Below are 27,332 nucleotides of genomic sequence, written 5' to 3' on the forward strand. Positions count from 1 at the left end.
AACCTCAGTGAACTGAGTGTTGTTTAACGCTTGGCTAATTGGCAGCCTGTCATTTCAAACGTTTTAATATTTATTTTGCTTCTTAACTAACTCCTTTGACAATTCATTTGAAGAAAAACCACCCCAGGATAAAAACTGTGGCCAGGGTAAGACTTCCCTACAGGGTTTCTGAAACTGGAAATCTTTAGGGGAGAAGCTAGTCTCATCTTTCTCCTGTGGAGAAGTTGGTGTGTTTAAACGTTTGACCCTCCTCTTAAGAACACAACACATAACCCACTGTGCCAGCAGGGCTCCTTGGAAGAAGGTTTGTTTGCTTGTTTTAATAGAATGTTCAGGAATATAGCGAAGTTGTTAGGCATCACTGAGTCAGCTCTAACTCATCGTGACTCTGTACGAGGGAACCAAGTGCCGCGTGGTCCTGCATTGGCTTCCCAATTGAGATGCTTTCAGCCATTCTTCAATCACTGAAATATCTGTTTTGTAAAGGAGCTCCCTCTTTTTCGCTGACCTTCTATTTAACCAAACATGATGTCCTTTTCCAGGGACTGGTCCCTCCTGATACCAGGCCCAAAGGACGTGAGAGGAAGTGTTGCAACCTTTCCTCCTAAGGAGAACTGTGGCTGCACTTCCTACAAGATAGATTTGTGTTTTTTTTTACTGTCAGCTCGTGGTATTTTCAGTATTCTTCCGCATCGCTGCAATGCATTGATTCTGTTGTGCTCTCCCTTATTCAACGTCCAAACTTTCGCATGCATGTGAGGCGACTGAAAGTACCATGGCGAGAGTCAGGGGCACCTCAGTCCTCGAAGTGACGTCCTGACTCTTCACTTTAAAGAGGTCTTATGCAGCAGATTTCCCCCTGGAACATCCTTTGATTTTTGTACCATTGCTTCCGTGAACATTGACTGTGGATCTAAGCAAGATTCAATCCTTGACAACTTCATTTTTGTCTCCCTTTATGATGATGTTATCTATTGGTCTTAACTGTGGTGGTTTGTATGTTGTGTTGACTGAAGCTATGCCACTGTTATTTCAAATACCATCAGGGTCACCCAGAGTGATCAGGTGTCAGCAGAGCTGGCAGACATTGACAGAAAATCTAATCAGAGCTGTGTCATGACCTCAAGAGCATCAATATGAAGAAAGAGAAAGCCATGAAAAAGACAGTGTAAATTGGGTTACCAGAAAAAATGAATGAATGCATGATTAATCTTGATCATATGTACTTTGGACATGTGATCAGGAGACACTAACTCCTAGAAAAGGACGTCATGCTTTGTAAAGTGGACGCTCAGTGAAAAGGGCAAAGGCTCTCAAGATGATGTATTGACCCCACGGTGGCTGCCACAAGGAGCTCGCTCCTAAGAAGCGCAAAGCCAGAGCAGGACCGGGCAGACTCGTTCTTCTGTGGCGGGGTGGTCAGGAGTCAGGACAAGAGGACACCTAACAGCCACAGCAGGAACCGGAGCTCATTCTCACGTGCTTTTATGCTGGGAATTCCTGAGATAATAGCATAAATGCTCAAATGCCATATTTAATTTTCTTACCCTCAAAGGGAGTAGGGTACCCAAGTCCTTCAATTCCTTCATGGCCCCGAGTAACGATTTTTCACCTCTCAATCCTTCTTTGTCCAGATTTTCATGGTGAGGAGGGAAAGCCTGTTTTTCTTCTGAAAAGTTTCTGCTCACATCAGTCAGGAAGGAGAAGCTCGAGCCACAGGCATCCGGTTGGTTAGGTGACAATGGTGATCTCACTTACTATGATTAACACTTCACTGCATGCCTGTGTTTTTCAATGCTGTAACTGTACCTTCTACCTTGTTCTTTCTTTGCTTCCATCTTCCCTTCCTTATTTCTAGGGAATCTCTCTTCCTCTGTTTCAATGCCCACAGGGTTTTTTATAGCACCGCCTCACGAAAGTTTTCTCCAAATCCTAGTGTGGGTACCAAATTTTCAATTTGAGGAGGGAGGTGTTGAAGTGGAAGTGGAAGAGAGCCTCACAGACGATTCCTATCATGTTATCATCACGTTGTCCCATAGATACTTCTTCTCTACCTGTGACTTCCTGAGATCACTAAAGAAGCTGTATTCACTCAGCCTCCCTGAGGAAACAAGTTGCTTGACCTGTTAAAATTATAATCAAGGACTATTGGTGTCCAAAGAGTTTTGGAAAGACTCTCTTGGGAGTGGCAGCCATAATAAGAGTGGATTGTAATAGAAGTGGCATTTTGGACTCTGGGGTTTGAAAGACCATTTGCCGGTGGAGAAGGAGAGGAGGAATAGGCTTGTGCTTTACTGCTAGGTACTGTGTAGGGAATGGACTCTGAAGGATCTGGGCAAAATAGACTGGAAATCACCAGTGAAATGCTGGCTCCTGGCAAGGCAAAGAACATATTTTCTTTCCTTGCTATTTTTCCTAAGCTAACGTGTTTCAAACATTTTAACAGTTTAGGGTGACATTTAAAAAATAGGTTTCAGTAGATTGATTTAAATATAGAGATGAAATGTGTCATATTGGAATAGCCATTATTGTCAAGATACCTCAATGAATAGTTCCTAAATGCCCATTCTGAGCCAGGTATTACATTAGGCAAAAGGTATTTAAAGTGATAAACAAGATAATCTCTGTCACTAGGAGGTCATGATCTTGTGGGAGGACAATTGTCAGACACGTCAAATATGAAGTGGTAAGTTTTGTAATCACAGCGGTGTGTGCCAGGCAAGTGAAGGCACCAGGGAGAACCATGGAAGCTGCCCAGCATCAGGAACGCTCAGGATGCGTCTTAGGAAAGAGAGGGTGTCTGATTATGCAAGAAATCGGAGCCACCGCAGGAAATAGATAGTATACGAAAAGTGACCAAATCCATATTGACTTCAGAGAATTGCAAGTAGAGTGTTCTGGAGGGGGTATAAATGATTGTGAAGGACCTTGTACAGCATGAAAGAAAAATTAAGCATTACACAAAAGATGATGAGGATCCAGGAAAGTACTTGATTTGGTTGGCCGGTTAGAAATCTCTCTCTGGAGGTTGTGTAGAGGATGAATTAGAAGGCAGGGCACCAGGGGAGCAGAGGTAAGATAGAAAGCGACTTTGCTTGTTCAAACATGATGAAATCAGGGTCTAAAGCAAGGTGGTGACCATAGGAAAAAAGATAAAACCATGGCTATTAAAGTTTTTCTAGAAGTGAAAGGCTGAGGAGTTGATTACTTGCTTAATCTTTATGAGGAGAATAGTCATGAGATAAAGTGAGAATGGTTTCCTTCTTCGGGTACTGGGTAGACTAAAGATAGTGTGGAAATTAAAGAGGAGTGATATATTTGGAGAGAAAATCAATGATTTGAGGATGCTAAGTTATGGCTTTCTGAGAATATCCAGGAAGGCATATTCCACAGCTCAGCATTTCACAAGACAGAGTGAAACTGAGATTATTAGACAATAAAATTATTTCTTTTAAAAAAGAAGTTTCTGAGCATAAAACCAGATCGTACCAGATAGTATTTCTTAAATTTTAATATTGAACTGCTTTAAATAACATTAATGTGGAAAATGAAATATGTGCATAAGTATTTTAATTAGTAAAAGAAGGGTATTTAAGAATTAAGCACATTTGAATTTAAAGATAAATTTGTGCACGACTATTACAACTAGTCCTACCAAATCAAGTTGGCAAATACAGTTATTTGTATTTTATACTTGGTGACAGAGTAAAGACATCAATAGCATCATCCAAACTCTACAGTGGGTCAAAATGAAATGTCTCAATATTAACTTACAGCTTCACAGGAAATATAAAAATGAATATAGGTGCTTCCAGGAAAAACGAATTAAACAGAGACCTGCTTAATATTTCTATGTATTAAATGAAGTGATTCAAAACTGGCAGGCACAATATGGAGGTTGTAAGTAGTTGTGCATTTGGTTTGTTTTCTTTGGAGCAAATTTTATCTTTTTTTCTTATAAGAGAATGTAAATAAAGCATATGTTGCACATATCAAAACACTGTCTTTACACTGCATCTTTCTAATACAAGCAAGTAAGATATTAACACCAAGCATTTAAAATAAAAGTTATTTACAATAATGGGAAATGTTAACAGTGCAAAACTTTATATACAATCGTTCAGACTAAAGCATGTTAACTCTGAGTTGTATTTACAAATTGTCCTGTCTTATTTGATCTTCTGCTCAGGAAGTTGAAAACGGAAAGGATCTGCCGATCGATAGTGAAGAAGGTGCGGTTAGTCACTTGGCTCCGAGATCGCAATCTTCTGTACCATGTCCGGCAGACGTTCCGTCTCCGGGTCTTCTTTGCCGTTATCTGAATTCTCTGATGAGATGTAACAACCAGAATCCCTCGGGCACTCATCTAGCTGTGACGTATTTAAGATGTCTGGGTTTCCGTTTAGGGACACAAGCTCATTTCCTTGCTCTTGAATAACTGTCAGTGAAAAAGACAGAGGCAAACTAAGTTGAACTTCATGCACTCACTCATCTTCCAGCCCTGTATGAGTTTAACGTTTCCAAACCTGACTATTATATATATATGTAAATAATAAGAGATATTTGCACGTAACTGTTTTATTAGAACACAGGGGTTTCCCTGATCCCCTTGCAGTTTCATAGAATTCACGGGAACTACCTGTGTAAGTGAAGATCCGTATGGCCTTTCATTTTAAATTAATAATAAATTGCCAAAGAAAGCAGATTGGATCCATAGTTCAACTGATGCTTTATCTAAATACCCCTTAACATTCCCTTACAAAAAGTCATTTGTAGTTTAAATCTGCAGTCCAAGTGAATATAGTGAGCTTTGTTAACAATCCCAGAATATGCTAATGTGGATTAATGAATTAAAGATCACTAGAGGCAATAATATGGATACAGCACCAATTATCTAGAATTTAACTAATATAACTCGAAGTGACCAAAAATCTCCTATATTCGCACGGATCAAAAGAAGAGGCTGAAGAAAATAAGATAGATAAAGCAGATAACTACACTTTAATCTGGATTATGGGCCATAGCACAAACATTTTTAATTGCCAGGGATTACTGGATATTTTCTTCTTCTTCAGAGAATGGGGGGTTGGTCAAGTGCATTTGGGAAGCTGTGCTCTGGTATCCATCAGTTCAATGGGTCTGGCTTTGGGAAGGCAGGGGGAGGACTCAAGATTTGTTCTACAGTTTTCTTACACTAGGTCACTTAAGTCTCTTGTGTCCTGGTCAGAAAGGCTGGTGGTGGTAGCCAGGCACACTCTAGTTTCTTTTCTGAGCCTTGCCTTTCCTTCCTTCTGTTTTTCTCCCTGCAAATCGAGGCCAATAGTTGTATCTTCAAGCGATTGCTTTCAGGCTTTTAAGCTCTTAGAAGATACTCGTCAAACTAAGATGTATAACCTTATTTTCGTCCACTTGACTAAGTCTCTCCCTGAGATTATAGTCCCAAGCCTTTTGAATCAGTAAATCAACTCAGCAAATTATTTATAGGTCTAGAAACCATCTATAACTATACCTCCTTTATTGTTTTTTCAAATATGTGCAAATATATGTATCACCTACAATTGTGCATATGTATTCCAACAGATACACATGTAAGTGCCTTCTATATACACATATGCACTCACATGTACATATGTACCCAACATTTGTTTTTTTTACTGTCCTGAATTTGCAAATGCTATAAAATCTGTAGAAATTGAATCTTCCCTTATATACTTCTTCTGTCTTTATTTGCCTTGGCTAAGTTATGGTGACTTCACTTGTATTTTGGAATTTCCTTTTCCATTATCAAAAGTGACCAATGTCTACTATCTAGAAAGCAATGACTCCATATTTTCCTTCCCATCCCTGATAACTACCAAGCAACATTCCCTCTTATGTCTAAGCGCTTCTTTTATAAAAAGGCAGCACTGACACGAGGCCTGATTCTATAAGGCATCGTTTTCTCCTCTGCCTCTAGCTTCTCTCCATCAAAATAGAAGGAAGACTGTCCTGTTATCCACGTGTTTCTTGAAAAGGGCACTACTTTGGTCATTTTGGCTGATACTTTCACAACTTTATAGGCCATCATATGTGAAGCATGACCCTTAGCTTTACTGGTTGTGGGGACAAGTCTGCATTATCTCCAGATGTTTTTATGGTCTAAACACCTCAACATGAAATTAAAAGAATTGAGTTTAATCATTCAGACTGTTATCCCAAGCAGGATTTGGCAGAATAGAAATTCCTGTACCCAATACCATGCTTGCTTAGCCTTTTTGTTTGGGGCTCTCTACTCTCTCAGTATAAACTGAGGCTATAACCCAAACACTGAACTCACTGCTCTTGGGTCAATTCCAACTCATAGCTACTCCCCAGGATGGAGTAGAAGTGCTTCTGTGGGTTCCAGTCGTTAAATCTATACAGGAGTAGAAGGCCTCATCTCATGCCTGCAGGGGCGCCGGGGGTTTCCAAGTGTGGGTCTTGCAGGTAGCAGCCCAAAGCATCAGACTATGTTACCAAAGCTCCTTATCTGGAGCTCTGTTGAGAAATGATCTCTTTTCCCTTCAAAGAATAGGTATACGGCTTGCTCTTTTGCCTCGAGAAGCCTCTATATATTCATCTCAAAGGGCACCAAAGTAAACAAATAATCACCCAAAACTGACTTTCACAGAGATTATGGTGTGTCATTTAAAAATATAACACTTGAAAAATATCCTTGTTTTTAATTCCATCCAAGAAATGCAATATCACATTCTTTAAATTCTAGGAATTAGTGACTTGTAAATATAGGTTATTTATTGTAGAATCCCTTCATCCACAATTTTTATGAAAAAGAAAATAGTTTCTCAGTATGAAAGTTATGCAGCACAGTAATTTAGAGGAGAGCAGTAATTTGCTAAATGATTTCCTAGTGAAATGAAAACATGACTTTGCCTGCCCAAATGCTTCCCACCAGGTTTGCAATAATGCCAGGCAGGTGATCAGCTGGACGCCCTCACCTGCAACTATAAAAAGAAAAGCAGGCCATTATCTTAGATTAAGGAAATAAAAGCTACATAGAACTCGGTTTGGGCATTTGGAGGGTCAAGATTTCCCTCCACTGTGCTTGCTTCATAATGACACTAGTAACAGGGTTGGCATAACTTGGGTCTTATGCTATGGGTGGCTGATACAACAGAAGTGATAAATTCACACTCATCTACATTCTCCATCAGTCTTTCCCAAAGTGGGCAATATCACTGCTGACAAGGGGACCGGAGCACTGGAACACTCCAGCAGAATGCAAAGAGCATCTCCCTATGTTTCATCCTGTACTACGGGCTATAGTGCAAAATTCTTAATGGCCAAGGGATGCTGAGTAATTTGTTTTCTGAAGAGGGGGCGTTCGGTTAAAGAAGTGATGGAACTTGTGTTAAGTCATTCATTCCTTTCACGTGGCCATGAAACAGATTATAGCTAACTGACAAACCCAGAAATGGAAACTTTTAACTTTTATTAGTTTCGTACCCTAGTAAAATCACCTGAGCTACAGAGGCAAGTAATACACTGGAATAAGAAACAGTTTGCTTTCCAAATTTACAGGTTTACCATAACATACCTAAAACAACTTCTTTAGAAAAATCTTTCTGATATTATTTTACATTTCAAAATCAGGGTACATAATTTATGTATTCTTTTATGGTGTGGTGTACCATCGAGTCGAATCCAACCACCATGACCACCTGCGACCTAGGAGAAGTGACCCATAGCAGGCACCTATTGGAATAGTTGTTACGTGTTGGGCTGCTAGCTGTTCTTTTAAATAAACAGCGCTTAATTTTTTAACTAATGTTATCTACAAACATCTACACAAAAAGTTTCTCTGTGGAGAAAGATGGGCTTTCCACTCCAGTAAAGATTGAAAGTCTCAGGAACTCCCAGGGACAGTTCTGTCATGTCCTACAGGGTCGCTATGAGTTGACACAGCCTCTGTGGCAGTGAACTTGGTTTGGGGGCTTCAGCCTCAGGGAGCAGATCCTTGTATGAGCAGGCTGTTATCCTGTGGAGCTGGAGCGTGTGTTTGAATGGCTAACTCTTAGGTGGGCAGATGAGCACTTAATCATTCCATCACCAGAGCTCTTGTTCCTGTATTGAATTGATGTGCAATATACATCTATACAATTTCACCAATTTAATACTTACAGATTTTGATATTTTCTTTATGGTTCAGATTAAATAAACATTCATATTTACTACTTTAATTTAAAGAGTTAAAATTTTTAAGGAAGGCCTATAAATAGCTTACAAACAGCTCCAAACTTACACATTTATAAGTCTGATTATATTAGATATTCATTCCATAATTTGATAAAAGCTCTTATTTTTTGTCAGCTACCAGCAGGTCTTAAATGAAGTGCAGAGAGCAGCCTCAAAGAACTCTATTTTGTAATTTAAAATGAAATAATTACATTAAGGCAAAAGTTACTTAGGAAACACTGTGTTATAAAGAACTAATTTGATTACTAAACTATTTTTCCATTCCTTTCTCACTGAAATTTTTATGGAATTACATGAAGCCCATAATTCAGGATTTTAAGATAGTATCATTTTAGAAAGAGTGCTACAGTAATTAAAACAGAAAGCAACTAATGTGATTATTTATAAAGTAATCATATTGCAACTATGACATGTAATTAATTAAGTATAGACGATCTCAATTATGCTAGCAGTGACGAAAGGTTTGAGGGAATCAAACTGCAACCTTATTCTGGGGAAAAGTTCCCATTCATGAAGGAAAGATATCTGCCCGATTTTCATGGATTTGAAGCAAAGTGCATCTTAAAAATGAAAACTCTAGTTCTTGCTTAACTTGCCCAGGTTCCTCTGCCAAGTCTTCCAGGTTTTGACTTGACTATTTTATTTGTGTTAGGTCTGAGCCAATAGAATAAACTAATGCAACCTAGAGGATGCAGGCAAATGCCTGGCTGGAGTAAGTGCTTAATAAATGATTTTTTAAATTTAAGACTATTAGGTTAAAGTTAATTAAAGGAGACAGAACTACAGAAGGCCAAAACGAAATTTTGTTGGTAGTAAAATAAAACTAACTCTTGGCTCTATCCTTTTTGCTTTTTGTTTTCAATAGCGCCTGGAGCCATGTCCACCAGGGATCACTGAGGCATCCACATCTTAGAAGGGACAGAAACCGATCCTTAGGTTTTAACTCAATTTAAATAGCTCAAACCCAAATATGACCATTACCCAGTAAACGGTGGCTCTTTTTATTGTACAGAGGCCTCATCGACTATTGGAATAGAGTTTTAAGAGTTTAAATAGACAACACAGCATGACTATCAGTTATTAATCTTAAGCAGATCTTTTGAGTACCTAAAAACTTAATTTTTATTTACATTGATAGTTGGAATTTCCTTTGGATACGAACCCATGTTTCTGGTAAACAGCAACACGGAGACAACCATCCCTCGTGGACAAGCAACCTCTTCCTGCTGCTCCGCTGAGGCCACGAGGGAAGACCGAGTTGAAATGGCTAACTGTGTTTTGGAACACTTCACAACCATTTTTATCACCGCGTGTCAGTCTGCCCTCTAATGGGCGTGCGCCGGGGGGGATAGATTCCCTCATAGTTTCGGTTATTTCAGTCTCTGTATTGACTAGTTCAGGGCCAACAGAGGGAAATTCAAGATCACGAGTGCTCGATACCACTAGAAGCCATACCATTCATCTACTACCAACCATAGATCCCTTTTCTGGAAGGCTTCAGTTTCAGGAAGTATTTACCCTCAGGTGAGGTATTGTCATATTTAGCTGACTGTTTTGATAATGATCAAATAAAATTTAAAACTTATCATATATTATCTTATTAGGGATATTAGTAAATCAATTTCTTATTTTTATGGGCTAAATTGGTTCTGTCTACTTGATATGAGTTCATTGTTTAAAAAAATTATTATTTGAAAAATATTCTGCATATTATTAGTCTACACTTTGCATTGACCACTTATTGGGTTTTGAATATCTTTTCATGCCATATATTTATACCACCATTTCATTCTTTTAGCATTTTCTCAATAGCCTTATTATATGGATGCAGCTTAATTTATTTAGAAAATTAATTAGTGATGAGAATTTAATTTTTTAACTATAACTACTAGTATTAACTTATGTCCTAGAAAAAAACTCTTACAAGTCCAATTTCTGCACATGAAATATGTACATTTTAAACTGTGACCAATTCTGCGATTATTGCTTTACAAAAATGCTATCTTCATTTGTATTTTGCACATACATAATTTGCATATGTATAAAATAAAAATCTTGATAGTATATACTAGTAACTGGCCTATTCTAAGAATTTGTATGAGTGGCAGGCTTGCAGGGAGGCTTGCTGTTCTTAATCAGAAAAAATAAAAGTGGTTATTCACAATTTTAAAATCTCCTCATCCTCCACATCAACATTTAGCCATCTCATAAGCACTTGTAAACCATTTCATGGGTGCAAAACAGAGGAGTCTCTGTTTGGTGCAACTGATGAAGTGCTGGACCAGGAACCGAGAGGTGGCGGTGGGAAACCGCTCAAAGGCACATTGGAAGAAAGGCTTCAGCCTCTGCCCCTCTGATGTCACAGAAAAGAAACCGAGTTCCACTCAGAGTCCTAGTTCTACTCGGTGAGCCTGGAGGTCACACTGGGACTTAGAATTGATTCCATGTCAAGTGGTTTGAGTTTCAACTTACTTTGGATGAAAGGCCTGGCGGAAGGTCTTTGGAAAGATACTATGGTAAGCTAGGTATTCAGTCTTGTCGGCAGAATTATACCATCGCAAAGCCATGCTTAGTGCACAGTCACAAAAACAAGTATGGGTGGACCCCACATGTACAGGTGTCACAAGGTTCTCTGGTGATTGGGTTGAAACATCTGGGAATTCTTTAGAGATTTTGTTCTGCTGATGGAGTAAAAAGTGCATCTATTTAATTTAATTTAGTTTTGTTTTGTATAGTATGGACGATGGAATCTATCATAAATACACTCTCAGGGAGTAAAACTGAAAAAAAATCTGAAGATCTTGAAGTGCATAAAACCAAACAACAAAGACTGTTGTGTGGTAGTGCAGCAATGATAGTAACTACCTCTTTTTAAATACATAAAGGCAGAATGCAAATGTGCCTTTTCTACTTGGTATATTTAGATAGTTAGCACATCCTTCCTTAAGCGGGGAGGGAGGGGAAAAATGAGGACCTAATGTCGGGGGTTTAAATGGAGAGAAAATGTTTTGAGAAACGATGTACAAATGCGCTTTCCACAATTGATGTGTGTATGGATTGGGATAACAGTTGTATGAGCCCCTAATAAAATGTTAAAAAAAAAAAAAGCTGTAAAAGGCTGGAGTCTAAATTCAAATCATATGGCAAGTGGGTTGGAAACCCCAGGTACACATGTCAGGGGCTAGGGCACCAGCCTCCCCTGGCACGCTGTCAGGCCAACTGCTGGACTGCTGCTTGGCAGAGCTGCAAATCCTTCCTGCTGGCAGCTCGTGTTCCAGGTCCTGGCTGGGCCCTGCCATTTGTCCTGTATCGGTTTGGGCAGGTAGGCAGTCAGGAAGGCACAACTGGGGATGGTTGAGCAATAAGAGGCTGCTGTGACCACAGCTGGTGTCAACAGCCTGGCACACACCCCACTGTTCCTCTCATGTGACACTGTACCCAAACGCTGCAAGTACATAAATGACATTGTATACAGATCCTAACAAAGTTTGCTTATCTTGTCACTGGAAATTATACTTTTTAACTGAAGTTGTGTTTATCCTTGTACCATAAGGAAAATGAATAGTCCCATCATCCCTTTCCCCAAGAACAGTAGTACATACTCACAAACACACTTTGGAGACACATTGGTGGCCTTCTGTAGGCAGGACAAGTGGAGCCAGTGTCAAACAACGAAAATAAAGTAGTCAACATTTCTAAGCAAGGCAATGGGGTCTTAAAGGCTAAGTTTAGGGAACACACACATAGTATTTATTCTTTTTTAACTTGCTGGGACTATGTACTCAAAGTAAACAAACTCATTTTAAATTCAGATCATAGAGAAACCTGAAATGTGCACAAAAATAAACATATCCTACTCTTTTGCTCCGTCAAGAGCTGAGGCTCACCCTAATTTTTCTGCTTCCTGTAACCTCATTTAGACTCCCAGTTCAGGGAGCCAGTGACCTACATCTTCTCAGTTCTACTGCATCATGGGAGCAAATGCAGAATCACATTGCGCTGGCCTGGCCAGATTGGAGAACCTCAAAGTCCTGATGCTCCTCCGCGGTGATCCTGTGATCACGTACGGCCCCGCACTAGCCCTGCCATCTGCTTGTTGGAGGACAACCTTCACCTCTTGTCAAGCAGTAACCTAAAAAGTTTAATCCGGTTTACATATTCAAGGTCAAAGTATGTATCTAATTCTATCCAATTTGGACTCAGAGAAAAAGAAAATCAATTACTTGTAGTCCTAGATATCTTTCCCACCACCACATCACCGCGTGTCTCCTGGATCCCTCTCAATGCATTAAAAGACTTGAGGTCTTTCTACGTGTTTCCAGCTTTCAGCTCTTATCCTCAAGACATGGGTCTGTTGTGCACAATTAAGAAAAATAATAATGTTGAATTATCAGTAAAGCAAAGCTTTCCAAATCCCCAGCCTAACAAGCAACAAGGCCCTAATACTAGATATATATATTGACAGTCCTAGAACAACTGATATTATTCAATGACCAAAATAAAATGCCTATATGTATACCTCATTCTTACACCTAAAAAGGCAACTATTTTTAACCGATGACTGGGACATGCATTTGTTTTCAATAATATCTCAGTTTTATTTAACGATATATTCAAGGTTTTTATCATTCAGGGTCCATGGAGGTTGTGCATTGAATCTTCAGCATGGTTGTAGAAGATATGATTCACAGAGAAGAGAATAGATAAAAATAAGCATGCAGCAGTTTGGCGCCGAATCATCAGAACTCACCATCTTATCAACAAATGAAAGTCATTCTTTATTTCTCCAGCAAAGCAGTTTCATATAAGATAAATAGCTTTCAGTCAGAATAGCCTAACACGCAATATGCATCTTTGTGACATGTATATTCTAATAGTACGTTAGACTGTGAGATTAAAATCAGAAAAATCTCAGGACTGTGTGTTGACAACAACCAGTAGTCAAATCTGCATTTGCCCACCTTTTTCATCACCCAGACACTGGCTTTGCGTGTTTTATGTGTGGATATTACTAAAAGATTAATTTATAATGACCTTCCAGAACAACGTCAAAAAGTGAAAATAGATTGGGGGGACCTTCCCTAGTTTTAGATCAAGCATTGAAGGTCATTTCATGCTTTCGAGGTACTATGTTATGGTGCAGAGACAAGCGTGCACTAGAACGTGTTTCTGATAGATTTAGGAGAGTGGGATTTAGGCATCTGACCTTGGGAGAGCCACTGACACACTTGGGTTTTAGTGTCCCATCTTGCAAAGGAAGAAATTGGGTGAGATAGTTTATAAAATTATATCCAACCCTAATATTCTATGAGCTATAAAGCATTATTATTTTCTTAATGTGGGAAGTGGATGACTGAGGAGGGAGTTGGGGCAAAGCGATTAAGCAGAAATAGATATGTGATGTCTGACCATTCGGCTCCTGAACCCACAGGTTTCTGCCTGAACACCTTGCTTGCACACACGCTCAGGTTCCTTTGACCCTGTCCCAGGCTACTCACAGCAGTCTACACTTCTCAGGGGGTCGCATTGTTGCAAGGTTTAGTTATCACTAAATATTAACTTCCATTATTAGTGATGGAGAACTCAAGTGGATCCTTGAGAAAATTGCCAAAGTGCAGAAGCCATCAATTTACAATTGTGCATTTGGTTCTCATATTTACAGGTGGAGGAAAATACAGTGATCTCTCAGTTGTCGAACGCAATTTGATCCAAATTCTTGTTCTAACATCAAAAGGTTCAAGAACTGAACATAATTTTCCCATAAGAAATGAGGGGGAAATCAAATAATTGGTTCAGGAAATCAAATAATTGCACTCAAAATTTCATCTTTTCAAGGACTTGAAATCGCTATGGGGGTTTTTCATCTCACTGTGGCAGGTACGTTATCACCATTGAGTTGCCTCTGATGTATCCAAATTAATAGTTACCTTGCAATCTCCTTGATGGTCTGTCTGGGTTCTTAATTTCATGATTAACAATTTCACACCTTTTGCTACATTCGCCATTTTAAATGTTGATCATGATCACACCCATGTTGTGTTCGGCGCCCTGGTTCCAGTTCTGCAGGACATCCTTTTGTTAACCCTATGGTGGCTGTCACCGTTTTCCACTTACCTTAGTTGCTGGTGGCACCACTTCTTTTGGAGCCATGGTTGTGATATTTTACACAAAGTGCCCCCCAAAAGCAGCATGACGAGTGTTTAATGCATGAATGCACGCAGTGTACGTTGACAGAGTGAGTGGTGCGTGGACTGAAGCCTCCCCCCTCGATATGCCAGGCCAATGAGTCACTCATGCTTGGCCCAGACAGGTTCCTTTCAAGTCAGCGTTTTGGCTGAAGAACACCAAGCCAATTTGTTTTTGAACTTCACTGTTCAAATAGTGGGAAGCTTGAACTTGGAGCCATTTGATAAGGGAGGTATCACTGTACTTGTTTTTTGTTTTGGTTGTTAATGGCAGACCAACCCATGTGTCAAATCCATTCTGACTCAGTGTCCCCATGTCGAGTTTTATGAGGCGGTACAGTACATCTTTCTGAGAGGAGACAACCTCGTCATTGTCCTACATAGCAATCGACGGTTCTGAATTGTTAGCCATATGGTGAGGCACCTAAGACATAACCCGTGGGGCATTCTGGAATCCCTTTTAAATAGATTGCTTTCGATGAAAACCCCACCTCTACTTCTTGGCCTGGTTTCAATATACCTTGAAATAGTCCCAGATCTGTAAAATGACAAACTGGCTTCTGATGTATCATCAAGACAGATTAATGATTAGAAAAGATCATCTTGCTTAAGTAGAGGGTCAGTGAAACGTGAGGAACACTTGGTGGGATGGATTGATGCAGGGGCAAAAACAACGCACCCTAAGCCACCCATCATCATGAAGCTGGTAGAAAACCAGACGCGTTTTCTCCAGCTATACACCGAACAGCAATGGGTAAAACTTAGAAAACAATCACCTACAAATGTTCACACATGGCCACTCCTCCTTACCTTCCACGTCAGTCTCAAATGAAAAAAGGCGAGTATTGACAAAGACGCGGGAACATTAAACACCAAGAAGCGACAGCAAAGCCGCAGCATCTATTTATTAGCTAAGCTTGGTGTAGAAAGAAGTTGTGTCCTGAAATGACAAGAGGTGAAGGAAACGGCCTCCTTTACCTGGCCAACCCTGCTGAGTTAGTTAATTGTGCCAGCCTGGCCGATAATCACATGTGGGGCTGGTTGAAAGGCGGAGGGATAAATGGGTGGTGAAGCCTCGCCTTTCTAGTTCTCGGGTCTCTTGTTTTGTGATGGTTGCATCGGGTGCAGCTGCCTTAGCAGTTCCCTGCTTCAGCTTGCAAGATTGACTTCCTCCAAGACATCCCCAAGGAGAAGCCGCATGGATCTATCCCGATGCAGCCCTGGGTGCTGGAGCAGCCATGTGGAGACCCCTGCCAGTGCTGAGATGCTTACACGTTCACTGACTCAGCTTTCCTCCTGCAGTCGGCATTATTGCCTCTGTTTTGTGAGGTGAAGGACTTTGTGGACTGGTGTTGGGTTAATGGGTTAATGTTGGACTTGTGGGCTTGGGCAGCATTGGGTTGGGATGTTTTTCGTGATGCACATTTTCTTTGCATAAAACTCTCTCTTATACATGAGTCACTGTGGATTTGTTTCTCCAAAGTACCTAGACTAATACACCTGCGATCAGCGCACACTGCTCAAGTTTGTTTGGGCGGGACGGGGAGAGCAAATTGGCTACTTTGTTTGCCTCTGTGACCCTGTCTCCCTCTCTTCTCCATCTCTCAGCCTCCACAACTTCAAAGAAAGCCTTTAAGATTTTAGGCTTAATGGTGAAATCAGTTCTGCTGGGGCAGATTATTCCTGCATGTGGAGGTTCTTTGAAAAGGATAGATTTCTATGTGGAGGTTCTACTGTAAGTAAGATAAAAGGTAGGAAGTGTCTCAAAAAATGTGTATGCCACCCTGTTGGTCTGCTCGCTCCCCGGCCCACTGTTCAAAGTCCTAGTTGCTCTGCACAGGGGAACGATGGCGCTTTTGTTTCCTGTAGAGTTTACGTCTTGCAACAAACAAGGGCAGTGCTAGCTTGTCCTAGAATATCACTTTGCGTGGGAAGAACACAGTGGCCGTGAATGTGATGTTCTTGGCAATAAAGACTAGTGCCCCTCTGCTTGTTTTATGTAACATAAATGGAGGGTATAGGAGAGCCAGGGAAAGGAGAGGCAGGTATCCTAGATCCTAAATCCAACTTTCCTCTTCCTTCCCCATTCAGCCTGCATTTGGTTAGGAAGGAAAGCATAGCATCGCAAAATCTGGGTCAGAATCTAAATTCTAGAACTCACAAAGTGTGTGAACTTATAAAAATTCTGTATCTCATAGAGTTTTCATCATAGAAGTGAGGATATTAATGTTATCTCATAGGGTCATGGTCTTCCTTGAAATAAGATAATTTAAAAAAAGAAAGAAATTAGATAATAACTCTAAAGTACTTGGTCCAAAGATTTCATTCATAAAACATGTTCCAAAGAAAGATATGTACTATTAGCTATTATTAGGATCCCGGGTAACATAGTGGTTACTCGTTGTACTAACTGAAAGGTCAGTAGTTCGAACCCACTAGTCAGCTCTGCAGGAGAAAGTTGGGACTTTCTACTCCTACAGAGTTACAGTCTCTGAAACTCGCAGGAGCAGTTCAACCCCAACCTCCAGGGTAACCATGCATCAGAATTAACTCAATGGCAATGAGTTTGCATTTTGGTTATCAGTTATTGCTACTCGTTGGAAAAAAAATGTTAGATCAGATGATCTAAATTCATTTACAAGTTTAAAATGAGCCAATGCCTTCTCATTTTTCCCCCACATAAAATACTTTTTGCAGTTTTTGCATGCCCCTCAGCAGAGAGCTTTAGCACCAGATCAGATTGAATAAAAAGTGAAATTTGGATTCTGGATTGGCCATTATATCAATAAAAGCCACCCTGTTTTTACAAACCCAATAGGGCTCCCCAGTATTCTACCACCAGTGAAGCTGCAGGCTTTATTCCAGTTTATATTACAAATACAGAGAACCATCTCAGATAATAAAAGTGAGTGTGGACATTTTGGCAAGCTTTATAACATTTTTAAAGAATACTATAAACGTACACAGGATGTGACTATATGCTAATGAAACGAATTTCCCTATTCAGGGTGAAGGCTCATTAGCTTAGAGTCATACTCTGTGCTGTTTTGCAGAAGCTATGTCTGACATGTCTCAGTAATGGCTCATGCTGTCATAAATATTTGTCTCTACCTCCCTGAGTATTTGAGACTGCAGGCATCCACTTGCATGGAAGTTAATAGCCTTTCAGAATTGAAATGAGGTGCCGAGAAAAGTCCTTTGATATCATAAGGAGAGGCCAATCAGGAGAAATGATGCATTTTCTAATTATGGACTTCTCCCAAGTCAGGATTTCAAAATTTACATGAGAATACTTATTTTATGGAAAATAGTGCTTTATATAATTCTCAGTTAAGAAAATAGGGGTGATCGTTTTTAAGGTCTCTCTATTAATAATAAGGGCCCGCGAGCACACTTACGTTCTTCATCAAGGAGATTTGTAGCAGCCGAGAGTAGCCTCATCCTGTCTTCTACATTTTCAATTTTTAATTCAACAAGATGACTCTCTTTTATATATTTTAAATCTTCTAGGGTCTGATAACCATTGAGCAAGAGTGTTGAGGAGTATTCCTGTCGAAGAAAAAATATATAATATAGTTAGATACCAATATTTCAGTTTTAGTTTGTTTTTCCCTCCTCCAGATTTAAAGCGAGTATACAAATGAAGATGAAAATCAAGTGGGAACGTATCTTTTGAATAACTTGTACTCATTTTATTAGTACTCATTTTTTTTACATGTGGATACTAAACCATTAAGCAGAGAGAGGAAGAGGATGTTTATATTACCCGGACCTTTTGGAAACATCAAACCCACTGCTGTATCAAGCCATAGCGACCCTGTAGGACAGAACACAACTGGCCTCGTGCGCTTCAGGGACTATGCATCTTTAGAGAGAGAAAGCCTTATCTTTCTCATGTGGAGCGGCTGGTGTTTTTGAACTGCTGACTTTGTGGCTAGCAGCCTGCTGTGTATACTCTACACCACCCTGGTTCCTTTTCCTTTCTCAAGGAGAACCTATAGAAGTCCTTACTCTTGGATTATTCTTTGCTATATTTCAAAATAAATCAGTCTTCTGATTTCAAAATCTGTATGTGGTAGATATTACCACAGCTCTAGCTAGGATAAAAATGGTACTTCCTTAAAATTTCCTCTCATTTTACTTGATCACAATTTCAATATCCTATTTTTGTTACTAAAATGGAATAAGAGGAAGTATAAAAGTTTTATGTAACCGAGATTAATTTATTACCAAACTTCCATTTTTTAAAGCTAAAAACAAAAATAGAAGACATGTGGTGATTCTTTTAAAACCATGTATTCAAGAAGGAGCAAATGACTTGAAAGAAAGACCAAAATTCCTATTCATCAACATTTCACTGTGGGCTTGTAAGTTATTTAACTGCCTTCAGCACTGGTTTTCACATGAGTCATAAAAGAAGTAGCAAAAGCGATATTTCAGCCCACATTTGCTCCGTGGGAGAGCTCACTTGGGGAGCACCAGAACGGTAGTTACCCTGGAAATTTTAACAGCTGTAGTCACAGGCAGAAACAGAACTGGATCATTCAGAACACTTTAATTAGCTTGATAAATTTTGTAAACTTTCAAAGAGTTGCTGAATTAATTTTAGAAATGGATTGGTAAGTAGTAAATGGAGCGAGACTATGTATATTGATTGTATGCACAAACCACTTAACAGAGTAGATATTTCAAAAATATTTTACTAATATTCATGTAGCACTGATGAAATACTTAGAAGTATGAAGGGATTTTAAGATGGTCATGGAAAAATGAAATTTAAAGATAATAGAATTTTCATCATGTATTTTCTGAAGTCCCTTCATATAAATAACAAACTTTTCTTAATACAATAATTTTGAGCCTATGATCTATTTTCCCCAATAAGTTATTTTAAAACTATTATACTTAGTGATTTTCTCTCAACTTCATTTTGATTTCTGATTTAAATAAAATAATTTTTTCCCTTTTCTCCCCCATTTTCACTTCACTGTTCATAAAGCTTTACTCTTCATGCTGTTTTCATCATTCACATTTATACGGTTTGTCTGGAACTTTTATTCTCCTCCACATTTTGATTATTCATTGCACTTTTGCAACATTAACTCATACTATCACCGCTAAGAACTATTAGGGTTTAGTCCAAAGGATGTTACACGAAGATCTTTCCTTACATAATAAAGTCATAAGGGAGAAGTAAGACATGTTCTTGGAAAGCTAGTTTTCTGTTGCTGTGTCTCTTAGTATTTTTTAACACCAATAAAAAAATACTGAATGAAAGTCAAAAGCACAAACTGAAATTGAGATTATTTACCTGAAGCAATCTGTAGAAAGATTTTAAAAAGAAATTTACTTTTCATAATCCCACGATAAATATGAATTTAAAAAATAATTCTAAAAGAAACAATAGTGGTAGGATGTGTCCATCACAGGATTGTTCATAGATTTTTTCCCCCCTTAAGTATGCCATCTATATGCAACCCAAGCTGAGAAGACCGTTGGTTTGCTTACCTGAAGGTGAAGTCTCTCTAAAAGCTCTTGTAGCGTCTTTGGCTGTTCTCTCTTACTCCCCCGGTGTGGCTTTATTTTCTTGGGAACACTTTCCTCTTCTGAGATAACATCCACATAAATAAACTTGAAAGTTCCCACCTTGTTGTTTAACATTCCACTCCACATTCCCATTGGTGTTTTGCAAATTATATCTATGATATCTCCTTTCTAGGGGCCAAGAAATACCCAATCAGATTTCAGAGAGCCCTGGTGCTTTGTTAGTTATTAAATAGAACAAAATCATAGAGAATTAGAAATAAGAGGACTACACTAAAGAAGTTTTGGTTCAAAAAGTAAAACTAAGATGAACTATCCTTAAATTAAAGTAAGTTACTAGTCATATGAAGACAATTTAACATGCTTTCAGAAGAGCTCCTAAATATGTGTGATGACACATTCTTGTCAATGTCATCATGTTAGTTTCTATTTGTGGAGAAGAATATAATTTACAAAGCACTTTTGCATAAACTAGTTCATTTTACGCTTACAGGAAACTGCTGATATAAATATGTTATCATCATGGTCTTTGAAATATGACAATAAAAGAAGCATGCATATTAAATGAATTCCCAAGAATGTACATGATACTCTTTTCACCCACGTTCTCTGAGCAATATACACAGCAAAGCCCCAAACATCATTCTTTGAGGAGCTTCCCAACTGGGAAAAGAGAAGTGAAAGAGTTCTACTACTCTGCCTGTGATTCTAGTTCATCTGAAAAACTAATCTTCAGTATGAAATAAATAGGCCCAACGTATTTCATTCACCTCAAATAATAAAATGATTCAAAACCCACCAGATATGTATGAAAAGTGTACCAATTGTGCGATGTGTTTTTTATTCTAGATGAGATAGTATTTAGGTTGAGTTCTGCATGCTAGTTCGAGTGGAAGCATGACAAAGAAACACATTGAGAGGAACAAAGAAGATTGGTCTTTCTGCGTTACTCATGCCAGGGACTCTTCTTGGCTAATAACTGCTAGCTATTGGCAGGAGTAGACTCCCCATGGCATTTGGCATAGTTCTTAGTAAATAAAATGGATTTCTATAGACATCCTCTTTTGTGTCTTATAACTTCCTGCCTCAGGACGGCCTTATGCAGTACAGTTTCTCTGGCACTTTGAGGGAACTGCTCTCAAAGAAACAAAGCAGTGAGTTTGCTACCAAAATAATATTTTGTCTTGCTGCTCCATGAATGCGTGCTCTTCAATATAAACTAAAAGCTGTATTTCTACTATTAGACTTCTGATTTGTACCATCTGTCTCTCTCATCCTGTGAGCTGTTTGTCTGAGTTCCTGCCTTGAACCACACGGAATCAAATTCTAGAGAAGATGGTATCGGGTAAGCAAATGGCGAAATGCCCACAAAGCTCTCAGAGCAGTTTCTAGACATGACATCCCTTTGCTGCATTTTTCCTATTACCCTCTTAGCTAATTCAAAAATTAGTTAACTAATTAATAAATCATATCTAGGAAGGCCCAAATTCACCAAGCAAACACAAAGACCCAATTTTATTCTGGATCAGACCCTGGTACAAATGTGTGAATTCAATCTGAATATAAGGCCGAAAAGCATTTTAAGCTGAGTGAGTTTGGTAAACATAACTCAAAGACAGCCCCACTCCATCCACAGATCTAGTTGTTTGTACTTGGTGGACACTCAATGCCATGGCCTCCTTTAGAGCGTGGTTGTGACTATGAACATGATGGCTATCACACTCATGATTATATTACATTAGATGACTATGGTAGTTACATAATCTGGTGTCAATTTGAGAGGATTACGAATGAGTGGGTGGAGTCTAGCCTGTCAATCAAGATATAACCAATGAGGCCTCTTGGTGGGCATGGCCTTTTCCTGAGAATTCTGAAAACCCTGTAATTTTCTCCTTAGAGGAGGGAGACACACTCTCTCTTGGCTCACTCCCTTGGAGACTCTCTACTGACAAGACACATGGCACTACGCTGATAGACCCCGTGCCCTGGGAACTGGAGAAGCCACGTGGAAATCCTTGCCAGTGCTGAGATGTTTACAATGCCACTGGATCCAAAGACTTTCTATGCACAGGACAGTGATTGTCCTGCATTTGGCATCATTGCATATGCTTCTTGAATCTGAAGAGGACTTTATAGATTGGTATTGGATATATGGGCTAATATCGAATTTATGGGCTTGGAGTGGATTGGGTTGGGATGCTTTCAATTACCCTTTATATAAAACTCTCTCTTACGCACTTATGAGTCTCCCTGGGTTTGTTTCTCTAGTCTACGTAGACTAACACAATGACAGAAGAGACTTTTCAGATGGATGAATACCAAAATTAGTTGCTTTTGAGTTCATTGGATAAGTTTCACTCTGTTAGTGGGACCCCTAATATATATATATTTGTTTGTCTACTGCAAATCCAAGAGCATTAGCTTCCATGTTATGCAGAGGTTCATATAACAACATGGTCCCTGGATGATCTCCAACAACAGAGCAGGGACTCCAGTTGAGCAACCACAAGAAGCTGAATTCTGTCAATAGCCAGAGAGCTTAGAACACGATGCTGCGACTCTGGTGAGGGTGCAGCTGTGTCTGATACTTTGACTTTAAGCTGGTGAAACCCTTCAACAGAGAACCCAGTTTAGTTGTGCCCAGAACTGAGAGAGAATAATAATTCATGTGATATTAAGCCTCTGAGTTAGTAGTAGAAAGAGGACGGCATTCTGGAGGATGATCTCTAGTTACTCTCAACAGCTAACTTAAAAAGTACTGGAGGATGCTGCCAAGATGGCTCTCCAAAGATTTTTTGCTGACACATTCGCATCTGATGTCTCCATCTTCTCTTCCTCTCCTTAGCTTTATCTTTTGTCCTGCAAGAACGAGCCAAATTGGGTACCTCCAGCAGCCCGTGTGGATTTTAGTTTTCAGAAAATGCCAGGCCCCCGGCCTAGGCTCTGAATCTACTTGATCTGCAGCCCTGAAAAACCAACTGTACAGTCATGGAGGAGGTTCCAGTTTATAGAAATTCTACAGGGTTGAGTAGCCCTGTCTCTGCAACCTGGACTGGAGCAGATGCCAAATCTTTCTCCATCGGAGCTGCTAGTGGGGTAAAACTGCTGATCTTTCAGTTAGTAGCCCAAGGCTTTAGGCACTTCATCCACAAGGATCTCTGTACCTGCAGAGCAGCACCTACCAATAAGAGCCCCCAAAGATGACCCTCACCCAGGCCCTACATGTTTCACTCAAACGCTTTCCACAAGGAGCCTGTTCTTAGTTCTGCTGTTGGGACAGACACACTTGTGTCCCACTGCCTGTCCCACTCATGAAAGTAGATCACCAACCAAACCCAACCCTCTGCCATTGATTCCCTTGTGACTCAGAGTGACTCTAAACAACAGTGTAGAATTGCTGTGGGTTTCTGAGACTGTAACTCTTTACAGGAGTAGAAAGTGTTGTCTTTCTCCTGCAGAGTGGCCAGTGGTTTCAAACTGCTGCCCTTGCAGGCAGCCGTCCAACTCATAACGACTGTGCCAATTGGGTTCCAGAAAGAGATCACAGCACAGTATTTTGTAATCCATACAGCAAGTAGAGATAATGCTGCCTTACCTTGATTTTGAGAGAGTCTGTATCATAAGGGCTTGGTGTGAAATCCGTGTGTACTCTGGCACGACCACAGAATGGTCCCGTATAGGGACCTTCATCATCAAGCCGAAAGCTGTCCCGGTTACTATTCCCATCAGAACAGCTGGTTATTCCACCTGCAGAAAGCAGCGGTTAAGAATTGTTACAGAGAGCTCCCCATGTTCTGAGCCAGGATGTGGACACGAGAGAAGGATGAAAATACGGACGCATTTCATGTCAACCTTCTGCAGGGATTCTGATGCCTGCTTCCTATTTGTCACTCTCCGTGAGTGACCTCTGTCTGAGCTATTTCTGACCTTTCTCCAGCCAGTCTGGCTCCTGTCATTAACCAAACCACCCTCTCACTTTGGTCACCATGATTTGATTCAGTAATACAGTGCAAACGTGATACACAGGTAGATGGTTTAGGCTTAACCTCTGTTCAAATCAGACAATGATTATTGTACCTGTAAACCAAGACAGAAGGGGAGAGCAGCACTTTGAACTTTGTGTGGTACTAATGTCAGGGTGGTCAAGGTCTGAGACTGTCAGGTTCACCACAACGTATCACTGTTGTCTCAAAAAATGTTCCCAGTTTCCCATTGTGCACCAAAGGCCACTGTGAGGCAACGTCTCTGCACATAAGGGCGACACTTTGCCTGTGCCAGTGTGGTGAGAGGAGGAAGTTCTTTCTGGAAGTCTGGATACACAATGTGGTTCAAAATGGTTCTAAACTGGGCTTTAAAAATGACTCCAAATCTGTTTGTTGGTTCCCTTCCTTGATGAACTTGAACCTCAAAGAAAGAGTGAAAGACATTCCGTTTCTGCTGCCAGTCTGAGAACGGGACAGATTCCCAGTGAAAATAACCTTCAGTTTCTCCACCACTTCCTCCTTCAGTGAGGCCGTTTGATGCTCTGTTCTTTGGGAGAATGGCCTATCGTCTGCTCCCACCCATGATGTAAATAAAGGTTTTTCTGAGATGCTCCACACTGTATATGAACTAGTGTCAGAACAATCTAACTTGTCTGATGACAGCAATTATGCCATCTATGACCAACGGGTAAAGGTGCTCCTGTCCCCTCATTTGCATGACTGTCCCAGATCCTGGCTCTTCACGGTACATTCGCATCAATTAAATTTTCTCCACATTTCCAACCACAATCTCAAACTTGAAAACTTGCAGCAGGAAGGAATACTAATAAAACCTGAATTTAACACACAAAATGTATCCTTCAAGTGTTTCTGCGCTAGCTGTTTTCACAAAATAACTATTGTATAACCAATGAGAGACTGGGAATAGAATTTGGGATTTTTGAAACATCTTGTCTGATGCATTTTCAAAGGAGAAGCACTTCTTTTCATCAGAAATGGAGAATAAACTTTACAAAAATATTTGAAATATCTGAGAAGATTAGAGGACTATATAACAGTTTATATATATGAAGTCATGAGGCATTCTGAAACATCAGTAGTTTTATGCCCAAATTGTAGCTGACTACATAACTAAACCATGTTTTTCCTTATTAGAAAGCTATCAACGTTGATTTTAAAATCCCTTTTAAATATTCTTTAATGAATCCCCCCTAATTGGTTACATTCCTTCATTCATTTGGTATTTATGTATTATTTTACTCTTTACTCACTAATGCTAGAAGAAGACCTAAAAGTTAAATGTTGGAATTAATGTGAATGCCCTGCACCTTTCAGACTACTTTGGTGGGGTGGAGAGAGGGAAAAAAGAAAGGAAAGGAAGGAAAAATGAGAGATGGATGGGGAAGGAGAGAGAGGGGGAGAGGAGGAGAGAATGTCTAAAAGGAAGGAGAGAAGGAGAAATCAGAGGGGGAGAGAGGGACAGGCTGAGGGAGGGAAGAGAAAAGATGGATGAGCTCCAGGAGGGAGAAAGAAGGGAAGCCAAGCTTAAAATATATAGATAAATAAATAAAGAGACTAACAAAGAAACAAAGCAGGATTCCATTGATCTGAATTAAGACAATTTAAAAACTTTGGCACAACATAAAGCTTCTGTTTTCCCAGCATGCACTTTCCTTTGGGGGTTGCAGATCTAATTACCCTGTGCACCTTTTTTGAGGCATATTTCCTGTTGACAATAGGGTTAAAAGATTTAAAATAACACAATGTGTGATATATCATTCTGGACAATAGCAATTCCATATAGATACTACTTGTCTTGCATCCTACATTTCTATTATTTCTCTTATCAAGGAACTGGAACCTTGTTAATTGGATATACAAGCCTAAGGGAACAAATCAGTTGTTTTTAATTTACTAAATTGGGCTTCGCATCTTGGATCTGGCCACTTATTGACAAGTCTTACTTGATGAGCTCTGTCCACTGTAGAGACTGTCCATGGAGTCACTGGCTTTGAGGGAGACCTTCTCAGTGTGGGTCCCAATCATGGGGTCACTGTTTCGATAATGGGGAGCATCGTCTCCATCTTCCTCATCCTTCAGTAAAACATACCAGAGGTTCAGTGCACAGAAGAGATTTCCATGGAGATGTTTACCATGTGCATTGATTTAATAAACAACACATATTTTAACTATACAGTATTTGGAATATATCAGCATAAAATATGAGCTTCATTAATCTTCTAGTTCAATTCCTAGCAAAACATTTTCCATTATACTTAAGAAAATTCTTTAGATATTCAACTGAAATTTTAATAGTTCAATATTGTAAATTAGGATGAATCGCTTATCAAGATTATTTGACCGGATATTTGTTCCTTATCTATTATTCAGCACCAGTTGTAAGATCCCTTCCAAGTACCAGCTACTGTTTATGTCAAAACAGACATTGCAGCAAACACGTAGCAAACTCTTTGATCTAATGCAGTACGAAGTTAGACTAAATGTGTGTATTTATATGTTCATAGTTTTATATATGTAGGATGAAAGAGACAAAATTCCGTGATGGGAGGCAAATTGGCTATTAGGGATTGGTTGGTACGGATGACTGGTTTAGATAGGTAGCCTTTAAAGATCTCTTAAGTAAGGTACTACATGTTGCAACTTCTTGATTTGAACAACGAAAAGAAGTCATATGTAAAGATTTGGTGACAGTTTTCCTAGTGAATTGTAGCGCAAATGACAAGGATGTAAACTTAGAATATGCTTGGGTTGTGCAGGAGAAAACCACAAATACCGAGGTGGCTGGATCTCAGTGGAGGGAAGGAAGAGTGTTTGGATCTGAGTTTAGAAATGTAGAGTGGAGCCAGCTCATGGGGAGTGTTATAGACCACATGTGGTGGCCAGGGTCATGTACCACAAAGACCTAATTTGCTGCAGAGGCTCTGACTGACAGCCAAGTGACAGTCCTCTAGATTCAGCATGTTTGCCCCAAGGCTGCACTCAAGCAAACGCCGCCATAGCTGGGACACTATTAAAACCATTTTGGCAGAATGTGGGACTCCTGTAAATAAAATTTTGGCTCAAGCACTTCCCATCAATAAGTCCAAAAACTTTCTCAGAAAGTAATATCTGAGACCCTTGTTTCCCAATCTTCTTTGCTTCCCCATCTTTTTTTCCCCCCACAGATGTCAGATGTGCATTAAAAGAATCATTGTATTTGACAACCTTTGGTCATCATTGATATCAACAAGAGTTTAAAAAGGAGGAGCTGTGAATGGAGGTGCTTTTGAAGATGTCTGAAAACACAATGGGTGTAAGACAGACCTATGGAATACAAGTGTTCCATGGCAGTAATAAGAAAGAATAATATTTTAAATAAAGCATC

The 27,332-nt window shown here is 39.6% G+C and overlaps 1 protein-coding gene across 1 annotated transcript in view; it reads right to left on the reverse strand.

The window, feature by feature from the left end:
- Positions 1-3,548: 3,548 nt before the first annotated feature.
- The window catches only part of SAMSN1 (SAM domain, SH3 domain and nuclear localization signals 1), a 49,546-nt gene continuing 25,762 nt past the window's right edge, over positions 3,549-27,332 (reverse strand). Inside the window, exons 4-8 of the mRNA XM_004711314.3 lie at positions 25,912-26,041; positions 23,560-23,711; positions 19,929-20,135; positions 17,819-17,969; positions 3,549-4,438 (exon numbers count right to left, since the gene is read on the reverse strand). Coding sequence (XP_004711371.1) covers positions 4,239-4,438; positions 17,819-17,969; positions 19,929-20,135; positions 23,560-23,711; positions 25,912-26,041 — 840 coding nt within the window. The 3' untranslated portion in view covers positions 3,549-4,238. The remainder of the gene's footprint in view (positions 4,439-17,818; positions 17,970-19,928; positions 20,136-23,559; positions 23,712-25,911; positions 26,042-27,332) is intronic.

This window comes from Echinops telfairi, unplaced genomic scaffold (assembly GCF_000313985.2).
Source record: "Echinops telfairi isolate 266 unplaced genomic scaffold, ASM31398v2 ScPeMD7_7469;HRSCAF=8507_0, whole genome shotgun sequence".
NCBI classification, from domain to species: domain Eukaryota; kingdom Metazoa; phylum Chordata; class Mammalia; order Afrosoricida; family Tenrecidae; genus Echinops; species Echinops telfairi.